A 12,276-nucleotide genomic window follows, 5' to 3' on the forward strand; every position below is an offset into this window, starting at 1 on the left:
TTGCACTTGTCTTTTCTTCACTCGTGCGCATGCACTATCTCGTACAGAGGATTGGCTAGCGTCCAAGACCTCTGATTGGTCAATTCACATGCCCATCACGCTTGTGAAGGGCTCGACCGCCGTTACCTACTGAGGTTGGCCAACCATACAGACACACCCAAGGGCACAACACTACAAGTTTATAAAATACAGGGAAGTTCGCAGCATGCCATCATTAGCCCTGGAAACCCCTGAAGACGGTACAAGTGTAGCGAAACATGTTGGGGGGGCGGGGGGCTAACTATTTTAATACAGTGCTTAGCTGTAAGATACAATTCAATCTATTAGGGGAGACCTAGTGTTCTACAGCCGCTGACTCCTATTGCTACATATAGACTAGATAGAATTACGCTGTCCATAGCTATCCTACAGGCATTGTGCCCAGGATTTCACCTAACAGCTTGCATTGATCATTGATAATTGTAATATTTGTGGTTCGTCAATTTGCTTACAATAGCAGTAATAAAGATTTCTTTCTAAATATTTTTTACTCTCATAAGTAGTTGGGAAGTTGGGCTTCACTTGCCTATGAGCATTTAGCTAATAGTAATTATCTTTGTTTTCCGCACCTATATGAGCCTGATAGGGTGGGGAACATGCTTCTCGCTGCAGATTTATTGGCACGAAGCCCACTTGGAGCCAGAGCATTATGTAGTGTCATGGCTCTTCTATACGTCATCTGTTTTTTTGGGGAGGATGTCCTTGAGTAATAGGTCGTTACAAATGATGTGCCAATGTCTAGACAGGATGTTCGTTATATCCTTATGTCTGGAGTTAAAAGTTGTAATAAAATTGTGTTTGGTTTTGTTCGTGTCACCTGAACTCTTCTCTTTTTTTATTTTTTGTTTCAAGCAATCCAACTGTTGGATTTATTGCATAATGTGGTGCCCTATGTCCCTCTTCTATCTCCTTTAGATATGGATATTTCCACCACTCTGAAAGGTTACAAGAAAAGAAATGCCCAAACGGCATTCATAGAAACTTGAACAGTCCCATTGGTGTGATGAATGCCGCCTTCTCTTGATCTCTTTTGGCTACAGGTATCTGCCAATACCTGCTGGCCACATTCAAGGTGGAGAAATACTTTTCACGGCCCAAGGCCAGATGAAAGTCCTTTATGCGTTAGAGGGGATAGGTGTTTCGCACTGTACACGCATTCAATCACAGATAATACACACAGAAACGCTAATCTTTTTTCTTTACTAACACAATGCAGGACGCATAGTGGCTCTTGTTGTGTCTGATGACTTGATTTTCTAGCATTTGTTTTAGTAAAACCTAAGCTTCTTGATAGAACGCTGGTGGAATGGTATGATATCGCTCTCGAATGGGGCGTGTTTCTCGAGTTGGGATCTTATATTTTAGGGTTTGGGGCAACCCAAAGTCTGCCTCATTACAGTGAAGTAGCCGTGGATTCACTTGTGTGATTATTATATGAAAATTAAACACACGGGAGTAGACGTGCCCAGTCGTCATGTTGAACCGATACAAAATGGCGGAGATAGTTTTAGAGTATTTGGTTCATTCGTTCAACTTGACCGTTGGACTATGGATAGTATGCAGATGAGAAGTCCAGTTTTATGTCCAAGAGTTTGCACAGGGCTTTTCAGAATTTGGATGTGAACTGGACATCACGGTCAGATACATTGTGGAGATGAAGTCCGTGCAGACAAAACACATGTTCAATAAAAAGACTTACCAGATGAGGAGCTGAGGGAAGGCTAGACCGAGGAATGAAATGTGCCATTTTGGAGAAACGATCAACAACTACCCAGACAGTGATGCAGCCATTGGAGGAAGGATGGTCTGTAATAAAATCCATAGTGATATACTGCCAGGGACCTTCAGAGACCGGAAGTGGGTGGAGTAGGCCCATAGGGTTGGAATGAGCTATTTTCTTTTGGGCACACTTGGTACATGCAGAGACATAGTCTTGAACATGTTTGAGTAGTGTGGGTCACGAATAGCGGCAAGTTATAAAGTCCTGAGTCTTACGAATGCCAGAATGACCTGTCATCTTGGTGTTGTGGCCCCAGAAGCGAATCTTCTTCCTGTCAGCAGGAGGGACATAAGTTTTCCATGGAGGAATATCTCTGATCTGTAGAGGAGCAACTTCTATTATGTTTGATAGGTCAATAATATGCTGAGTGTCCTCTTCATGGTCGGTTGTTACAAATGAACGGAATAGAGCATCTGCCTTGACATTTTTTTCAGCTGGATGAAAATGGAGTTGAAAATGTAATCAGAGACCACCTGGCTTGACGTGGATTCAGACGTTGTGCCAACTGTAAGTAGGTGAGGTTCTTGTGATCAGTGTAAATGACAACAGGATGTGCGGAACCCTCCAACACGTCTCCAATCTTCTAAAGCCATCTTAATGGCTAGGAGCTTACGATGACCAATGAAATAGTTCCTTTCCGCAGCAGAGAAGAGTATGGAGAAAAAAAACACAGGGGACAGCTTTTACCTTAGAGTCTCTTTCTGAGAGAAGTGCTCCAGCACCAATGAACGAGGCGTCAACCTCCAAAGGGAGCTGCTGGAAGACATCTGGATGAGGTAGAATTGAGGCAGAATTGAAGGATCTTTTTAGCTCTGTGAATGCAGACTCGGCTTCTGGGGTCCAATTCTTTGCATTCGCCCCCTTTTTGGTGAGGGCAGAGATGGTAGCGGTAAGCGAAATTTTTTTAGGGATAAACTGATGGTAGAAATTTGCAAAGCCCAGAAACCTCTGACAGCACTGAGCCCTTGAGGACGAGGCCAATCAAGAATGAACTTTACTTTTTCTAGATCAATCTGGAGTGCATGATCCGAAACAATATAACCCAGGAACGGTAAGGCTCTATTCACACGACCGAGTCCGAGTGTCGGCCGATAAAAACAGCAGTTTTGGACAGTTTTTCCCGGCCGTTTTGCATTCGTTCCGATGCCGTTCTGGGCCGTGTTGCCGTTTTTAACGGCCGATTTTGACCCGTTTTGCATCCGTTTTTTTCCCTGTCAGTTTTAAAATCTGATGAATTTCATTTGTAAATGTTTTGCCACACACTTCCCTCTGTAGATAATGCCACATACTGCCCTCTGTAGATACTGCCACAGCCCCCTGCCACAGCCACCGGCCACAGGTTCGGGGATTCCGCTTCAGAAGTGCCTGACGTCACTGTGTCCATATATGGACACAGTGAAGTCAGGGACTTCTTCTGGAGCAGAAACACCGGCCACAGGGTCGGGGATTCCGCTTCAGAAGTGCCTGATGTCACTGTATCCATATATGGACACTGTGAAGTCAGGGACTTCTCCTGGAGCGGAAACACTGGCCAGTCTTTTTGCCTGATGGCAAGTTGGAAGTGTTTTCCTCCCCAGAGGAGGCCGCAAAGTTTATGGAATCAGTGTCTATGGATGAAGGTGGAACTTTCACATTATCGTTGAGGAGGAACACGCTGCGTAGATCTCCGAAAGTTTCTCCGAGACGAGACACAATTGCCACAGGGTCAGATGGTGTCTCATTCCATTCCATGGATCTACCTGAGGACTGAGATTTTGGACTGGGGAAGTTCTGCTCACAAGTATTTCTGTTGAACTTTATTTTGTGTAGCTGCTGGCCAGATTGGTGCTACTAAGGACGTTTAGTTTAAAGAGGCTCTGTCACCACATTATAAGTGCCCCATCTCCTACATAATGTAGGGGACAGTCTTTTATACAGGTGACCATTTAAGACAGCTGTCTTTAATGCAGGCACCAAGTTGATTTGGAGCGTGTAATTGGTCTGGAGGAGGCTGAACTCTTAATGGTTGGTAGGGGATCAAATACTTATTTCTCTGTGCACAATGCAAATAAATATATATAATTTTGACAATGTGATTTTCTTTTTTTTTTTTTTTTTATATATAATCTATCTCTCACTGGTAAAATTAACCTAGCCTAAAAATTCTGGACTGTTCATGTCTTTGACAGTGGGCAAACTTACAAAATCAGCAAGGGATCAAATACTTATTTCCTTCACTGTATATTCCATTATGTTCCTCAGGGTACCAATGTAATATTGCATGGGTTGATGTAGAAAAAGGGAATATATATTGCTCTTTTAGTGACGAAAGTGTATATTGCGACATTGGCTGCAACCGCAAATACAGACGATGGCAGAAATAAAGAGCACAATAAAGCATTTAATGGTTCTGGATAAAATTGATGCAGAAAAGAGTAAAGATGCAAATACGGAAAGGTTTTTTAGGAAATAGAAACCGTTTAAAGGGAAAATTTTGGAGGATTCTGAGGTTCAGACATTGATGCATACATTCAAATATGTTCTCTTACATATGTTATAGGTGGCCGTAGTTGTACACGGTTGTTCATTTTGTCAGAGTGGAGGAAAATTGAAAAGGAGTGAGGGTACGGAGTTTTCTGTATAAGCATGTATACTATGTCATGTTTCTGATGTTCAAATGTCATTTTGGAAATTGGATATCATGTATGTAACACGGATTGTTTTTACTCTTTATTTCTTCCTTTGTATACTCTGTACCTCAATAAAAAGAATGTTAAAAAACAAACCTTTGATAAGTTTTATACGCAGTAAGGACATCTTGTTAGTAAGTAAACAGGTTTGAAAAACTACTATAATTGCGGCCATTGCAACCACTGCCGCTTTATGTTTAAATCAACGCATTTCAACTGTAGATCCACTTTAATTATTTAATCAGGATGAATCTATACCTGAAGGTAAGATACCAGACTGTATTAGGAAAAAAATCTAACAAATTACCGCCTCTCTCCACTTGTCCCGCAGTGGATCTTTTTGTTAAGTTGGTCTTTGAGTAATGGAATACCATATCAAATAAAATTAAAAATGACAACTTAACTGGAGCCGAGAGGGAGAGTTTAGAGACTCAAATCATGGCATGATGTGGTAGTAAAACCCGCCGACAAGGGGGGGGGCAATGTAGTACTATGGCCACGCCAGATGTACGTAAATGAAGTTAATCGTACACTAAGAAATGTTGCTTGTTACAAAAAAAAAAACGTAACTTTAACCCTTTCCTGTCCTTTAGATTGGAATTGCTCCAGATTTTACAGGAGGCTATGGATACTGGGATTATTTCAAAATCTAAATGTAATGGAACCTACCATACCAACAATGTATGTGTTGCCTAAAATACATAAAGACGCAAAGAATCCGCCAGGTAGGCCTATTATATCGGGCACTGGGGGTTTGACAGAGAGTATGTAGATGGATAGATTTCCATCTCAAACCATTGGTGGAATGTCTTCCATCCTATCTCCGTGACTCAGCTGACCTCCTGTTGAAAATTGAAGGGATTCATTTGGACCCTGATCACATATTGGTAACATGTGATGTCAAGTCCTTATATACCAGCATTCAACATAAGGATGGTTTGCATGCAGTGGCGAGTTTTCTATTGATGAGTAACATGGAGAAAGAGGTCTCAACTTATTCTGTCCTTATTGGACTTTGTCCTCAAACATAATTTTTTACCATTTAATGGATCCTTTTTCCTATAACTCCAGGGGACAGCAATGGGGGCGGCTTATGCTCCCTCCTATGCCAATTTGTTTCTGGGGCTGTGGGAAAAGGATCTTTTCCTGTCAGATCAAGGACCGTCAATGAGCCGAGTCCTATTCTGGGCTCGGTTTATTGATGACATTTTCATGGCAGGGAACTTCAGACGAATTATTGTCATACATAAATGCATTAAATCAAAATTTCCTTAACATTAAGCTCACTTGTAAGTGGAGTCATCATAACATTGATTTTTTTGGACATACTGATTAAAAGGGATCTGAATGTTTTTATTACAGACCGATCTCCATTGCAAAGAAACGTCAACCAATTCGCTACCGCATGCTTCACATCCTCGACATACTATTGAAGCGATTCCAATTGGACAGTTTTTGCGTGTCAAAAAGATTTGTTCGACCACTGAGGACTTTAAATTTCGCTCTAATGAGCTAAAGGAAAGGTTTATCCAGAGAGGCTATAGTTACCGCAGCATTCGTAAGGCTCACCATCGAGCGTTGCAAGTCCCCCGTGAACAACTCTTGCAAACAACCCCCAAAGACCAGAAACCCAAGGTGAGATTTGTAACGACATTTAACTCGCCTTGGGCAGAAATGCGTGATACTTTGAGTAAATTTTGCCCAGTGTTGTTGACGGACCCAACACTGCAAATAGTATTGCCTGATTATCCTGCTATGGCACCGCGCAGAGCACGTAATCTGCACGATGCCATAGTACATAGTTACCGGACACCGGTTAAACCCGGTAAAGTATTTGGCACAAAGGGCTCTAAATGCGGCTGTAGATCGTGCGGGGATTGCTTAAGTTGTCCTAACATCGAGCGCTCTGCGTATTTTGTTGACTCTAGTGGCCATAACTTCAAAATTTGTTGAACGATTACCTTTAACACTAAAGGTGTCATTTACTATGTCACATGCCCGTGCTCTAAAATATACATAGGCATGACTACCCGTGAGTTGCGGGTCCGTGTGAGAGAACATGTTAGGGATATAGAGAACGCCAAAACGGTAGAAGATGTGGAACAATTAAAAACAATTCCTAAACATTTTAGACTCCACCACTCTTGTAATTCGAGATCGTTGAAGGTAAAGGTATTGATCACATCAATATCAATATGCGAGGAGGTGATCTAAAAAAAACTTCTACAGAGAGAATGCAAGTGGATTTGGAGGCTTCAAACTGTACATCCTAAAGGCCTCAATGAGACCACTGGGTTTTCCCCATTTCCTTGATTGCCAGCTCATTTTAGTGGTGTTGGGTATATTTTATTGTTTCTTATTTTCTGTTTGTGATTTTAACTCATTATATATCTCTTTTCATACAGATTCGATTTATATTGTATAATTACATTGTCACATTTGGAGTTTCCATCTTCTTTATTTGGGGTTCCTAAATAATTCTGCGCCAATGGGCTTTTCCATGTTCACCAATCAATATTGTTGAAATCCATGCAACTCTTGAAGAATCTTTTGACGATAAGAGAACCAAAAAGCTTGATATATGCTTATATTCATACAGTGATATATATGTATCGTTGGAAAATTGTGTGATTTTTTTTAAGCACTTATATGTAATACATACACTATTTATATTATAATTCTGTACACTATTTATGCACATATGTTCATAATCTTTATTACTTTAATATACTTTTTAGCAATAATATTCATTCACGTTTATGTATGTAGCACGAACATTATTATATTATCACTGTGTATATAGTGTTCATACACTGATCTCGTGCTGTGTTTTTTGTTTATTATTTTTGGCACTCCCCCCCCCCCCTTTTTTTTTAAATTTATTTATATATTTTTTTTCACTGCATCAATCGTTTGGTCTTGTACTTATTTTTCTTGCAAATGCATTATGTAGTTCTATGGTTACTACACTTTGATATGAATTTTATTTATCGACATTAAGGTCATCAATGTTGTATTGCACACAGGTATTGTAAACTACCATTGGGCAAATTTACCTTAACTGCGATCTTGTGTTCTCTGCTCACTCTGTCGCTTTTCTGATTGGTGCGTGGTGACCGGCCTCCGTTTTGTCGCTCATGACGTGTCGGACTCTGGACTCACATGACCGTGTCTGTTGACTCGTTGATGTGTATCCGGCTCCGGCCCCTCTTGACCGACGCTTCCGGTGGAGCGGCCATCTTACTCTCCAGGCCAAAGCGACCGGTAACCACACAGTGAGGTAAACATACTTAGAATGGAGTGTTTTTCACCTGACGCATGTTCTTTTAATTGGCCAGTCCCCATTTAAATATGGTGAGTTCATTGTTCAACGCCACCCCCAGACGAAGGCATTAGCGCCGAAACGCGTTTCTTCCTGCATCCATCATGGGTATGATATATCCCTTTGATATGCCTCAGTATTCTTGTGTATAATTGCTTTACTTCATGTTCATATGAACTGAATACATGTTTCACTACTATTTGTATTCCTTGTGCTTATGTAGCACATCATTATATGCATATATGGTCTCTTCATTTCAGTCCATATCAAAACTTTTTGGAAGGTGTGTCATTAGTACAATTTTGTACTTTTTGTTTATTTGTTAGACACACAGCTTATTGTCCTTTTTATCTGCTGGTTTATGGATTCCTCATTTTATCTATTGTCTTTTATCATGTAACTCAAAGTACTTTTCAATTTTTGCATATTCCCTTGTCTTCTTAGCATCTGTCTTTTCTAGGATATATATATATATATATATATATATATATATATAACCACTTTTGTAGTTTATGCAATTTTCTGCCCATGTGGACATTTTTATGTAGGTAAAACTGAATGGTGTCTCCACATGAGATTTAAAGAGCACTGTAGATCTATAGTGACAGACGAGGGTTCTCCCAGACTAACAGAGCATGTTAGAAATGTACATAGAGGGAACATCCTTTCGTTTGCAGGGATAGAAAGAGTGGATTTACCACGTACAGGTGGGGATCGCCACAAATTACTGCTCCAGAGGGAGGCTAGGTGGATTATCAGGACAAATACATTAGGAAGTCTAGGATTTAATGACCCCAATGATTTGAGTATGTTTTTATAAATCACTGTCTTTTTAAATTTGTACATTTACACGTTTCTATGGCACCTCTGCGTGGTGCACACTCATAAGGGGCATGATCCTGCACAGTGTGATTTGTAGGCTTGAGAAAGCACATTGATGAAAAACTTCTGTTGCCTGTGTAGTACTCACTGTTTTTACTTGCTTTTGCTATCAAGAAATAAAGTCTAAAGAAAACGTCATGTGGTGAGTGAAACTCTTTCTTTTCCTCTATTTGGATGCACTGTTTGAACAAGCGTTAAAGGATTGGGACCCACAAGCCACTGAGAGACTAAATAGCCTAATTAAAAAGGAACTTTTGCATATAGTAGAATTATTTACACTAACAAAATAAAACAATAACACTTTAGTGTGAATTTGAATTTTACAACTTAAAAAAAATCACAAACTTAGAAATGATGCTTGGCCAGCATAATGAGAGGGGAATAAAGACACAAAAAACAAAACTAGACTCACTTATTATAATACAAATAATCATGAAATAAGAAAAACAAATAAGACTTTTTTTTATTTTATACTGTCATGCATTCTTCAGCCTTCCAGTTTCTTTTAAGTATTTTATAAGGCTTGGTATATTAATTCCTAGAAGACAAAAAAAAATTATATTAAACACTTTAGCTAAAGAGAAAACTAACAAACTACAGTATAAGGCCTCATTCACATGTTCATGTGTATTTGGATGTGAAATACGGAACCATATTGTGGTCAAAATTACCAGTTGTCATATATATTGCACCATATTCCATTATTGTTCAAAAATCTGTGTGTTTCGTTCCCCTTTAAGCTGGACGTACATTAGTGATATTGGACAGAAAAGCGATGAACAACTAGTCTTTCATAGTCAATCTGGTTATACTGTTGTTGTGGACGATAATATCATTATAACAATGATAAACCACAGATAGATCTTTGCATACATACAGTACTGTGCAAAAGCTATAGGCAGTTGTGGGAAAAATGCTGCAAATTAAGAATGCTTTCAAAAATAGAAGTGTTAATAGTCCACCACGGCAAGACTGAGCACAGTAACAAGACACTGCATCAGCATGGTCTCTTCCAGGCAAAAATGTCATAGCAGACTGGGGTTTTAAGATGTGCTGTTCAAGCTCCTTTGAAGAAGCACAAAGAAACGGACAACACTGAGGACTATAGACGCAGTGGTCGGGCAAGGAAACTTAGTGCAGCAGATCAACATCATGCTTATTCCCCTTCGAATTCAGAAGATATCCAGCAGTGCCAACAGCTCAGAACGGGCAGAAACTAGTGGGATGCAGGTACACCCATCTACTGTTCAGAGAATTCTGGCCTGAAATGATATTTATGGAAGAATTGGGGCCAAAAAGCCACATCTTCGACATGGAAACAAGGTTAAACAACTATGCACGAAAACATTGGAACTAGGGTGCAAATCATTGGCAGCAGGTGCTCTGGACTGAGGATTCAAATATTTGGCTGTAACTGTAGGCAGTTTGTCCGCCGAAGGGCTGGAGAGCTGTACAGTAATGAGTGTCTACAGACAACAGTGAAGCAGATTTGGGGCTGAATTTCAGCAAACGGAGTTGGGGACTTGGTTAGGATTAATGGTGTCCTCAATGCTGAGAAATGCAGGCGCAGATACTAATCCATAATGGAATACCATCATGGAGGCGTCTGATTGGCTCCATATTTATTCTGCAGCAGGAAAACGACCCCAAACATCCAGCCAATGTTACTAAGAACCATCTTCAGCGTAAAGAAGAACAAGGAGACCTAGAAGTACTGTATGGCCCCCACAGAGCCCTAATCTCAACATCATCGAGTCTGTCTGGGATCACATCGAGACCAAATGTTTTTAAGAAGCCTACATCCACAGATGATATGTGGTTAGTTCTCCAAGATGTTTGGAATAACCTCTCTGCCGACTTCCTTTAAAAACTGTGTGCAAGTATACCTAGAAAAATTCATGCTGTTTTGAAGGCAAAATGTGGTCACACCAAATATTGATTTGATTTGGATTTATTTTCTGTTCATTAACTTTGCATTTTGTTAATTGATAAAAAAAACAAAAACTATTTTCACTTCTATTTTTGAGACCATTTTTACTTTGTAGCATTTTTCCACAACTGCCTAAAACTTTTGCCCAATACTATAAGTGAATAGGCGGAAAAAAAGTGAATATTAAAGATGATGACAATAGTGGCATATGCATTTTGGCACCAATGTGTTGTTCATTAAGGCTCATTTCATAAACGTTACAATAACTATACCAAAGCATGAAAATATCCAAGATCATGTTATTGACCGACATCTAACTTTGGTCAGCTTCTGACAGTATTCCGTGTCATGGAAAATGGCCAACAAAAAAAAATCTGCATAATATGGGTTGCTTAAAATAAAAAAGACAAAAATACAGTACATACACAAATGTAAACTGTAATGTACTTATAGGCTTCTATTGTGCAGAGGTGTAGAAAAAGTGGCATCTTTTGGCACACGTTTGACAAGTTTACACTCCATTTTATAAAGGATACTTAAAAGCGTAGGCAACCACAATTTTTAGAGCTATAAACAAAAAAGTATAAGTAAAGTTTGTTTTAGGTTTGTGGTAGACAGTTCTAGCCAGATGGATACAAATGTATAGGCAAGGTTTGGAAATGGTTGCACAATATAAAACTATAAATACTAAAAAGTTACTTAGTTCAGCAAAGTACAGTTCCGAAATTCTGTAATTCACCAATTTCTAATTTGTTTAACTCATCTAAAAACACCCACAACCTGTGCTCTCAGGCAAGATATTTATTTTTACTATAAAATATACTTTCTTCTACACTGAAATACACAGTTTAGAACTTTTTCCATTTATTCTAAGTACTTATTCTGAGCACTAAGGATGGTCTTACTGCAGTTCAGTAATATACAGGTAAAAGGTAAATCAAGAAAGGAGAAAATGAACATTTGAAAGCTTAGTTACCTCTGAAAGCAGGGCTTGTAGCAGCAATTTTTTTCAATATCTCAATGACTTCTGATGCGTTCATATTTTTTATGCTACTGAAAAATGTTTCGGTGGCTTCACATGTGTTCTGAAACATGGGTGGAATCTGTGCAGATGTAAAGCATTTTTCTTGCGAACTCATTGTTGAAAAATCTGCCTTGTCTGACAAAAAAAAAGGTTTTAATCGGTAGCATGAAACTGAGAAACCATGCATTTAGTGAAATAAAAAACAATTTTTTTTTGTTTTTTTTTTATACCTGAAAGATTTTTAATGTTTTTTGAATGACTACTGCTTGCTATTGTGGAAGAAACCTAAAAAGACAAAACAGGTAATATATAGTCAGATTTTCAAAATGATCTTAATAGATGTAATGTACACAGGATAAAAGTAATATCCCTCTATGGCAACTCATTAAATGGGTTTTCTCACTAGGGATATTTATCACCTATGCATAGGATAGGCGATAAATGACGATTGCTGAAAGCCACACCGCTGGGACCCCAACAATCACTATAACAGGTTTTCTGACCCCCAGTTCCTCCTCAGTGCAATGCTTGGCTGTTTGAACGCGGACACCTTTCCGTATCGCTACGGATGAGTGTCTGTTCCGCAGAACTGTGCTGGGAATTATGGAGCATGTCCGTTCTTGGTCCGCA

The 12,276-nt window shown here is 39.4% G+C and overlaps 1 protein-coding gene and 1 long non-coding RNA gene across 4 annotated transcripts in view; one reads left to right on the plus strand and one right to left on the minus strand.

Moving 5' to 3' along the window:
- LOC142651753 (uncharacterized) overlaps window positions 1–7,180 on the plus strand; it is a 115,868-nt gene extending 108,688 nt beyond the window's left edge. For both annotated transcript variants that reach the window (XR_012847709.1, XR_012847710.1), the window contains exons 2-4: window positions 5,082–5,213; window positions 5,851–6,123; window positions 6,894–7,180. This is a non-coding gene — a long non-coding RNA (uncharacterized LOC142651753). The remainder of the gene's footprint in view (window positions 1–5,081; window positions 5,214–5,850; window positions 6,124–6,893) is intronic.
- A 1,957-nt stretch (window positions 7,181–9,137) lies between these two features.
- The window catches only part of LOC142651754 (uncharacterized), a 54,502-nt gene continuing 51,363 nt past the window's right edge, over window positions 9,138–12,276 (minus strand). For both annotated transcript variants that reach the window (XM_075826807.1, XM_075826808.1), the window contains 3 exons: window positions 11,877–11,931; window positions 11,599–11,781; window positions 9,138–9,230 (listed from right to left, as the gene is read on the minus strand). In XM_075826807.1, the coding sequence (XP_075682922.1) occupies window positions 9,169–9,230; window positions 11,599–11,781; window positions 11,877–11,931 (300 nt within the window). In that variant the 3' untranslated portion in view covers window positions 9,138–9,168. The remainder of the gene's footprint in view (window positions 9,231–11,598; window positions 11,782–11,876; window positions 11,932–12,276) is intronic.

This window comes from Rhinoderma darwinii, chromosome 5 (assembly GCF_050947455.1).
Source record: "Rhinoderma darwinii isolate aRhiDar2 chromosome 5, aRhiDar2.hap1, whole genome shotgun sequence".
NCBI lineage: Eukaryota > Metazoa > Chordata > Amphibia > Anura > Rhinodermatidae > Rhinoderma > Rhinoderma darwinii.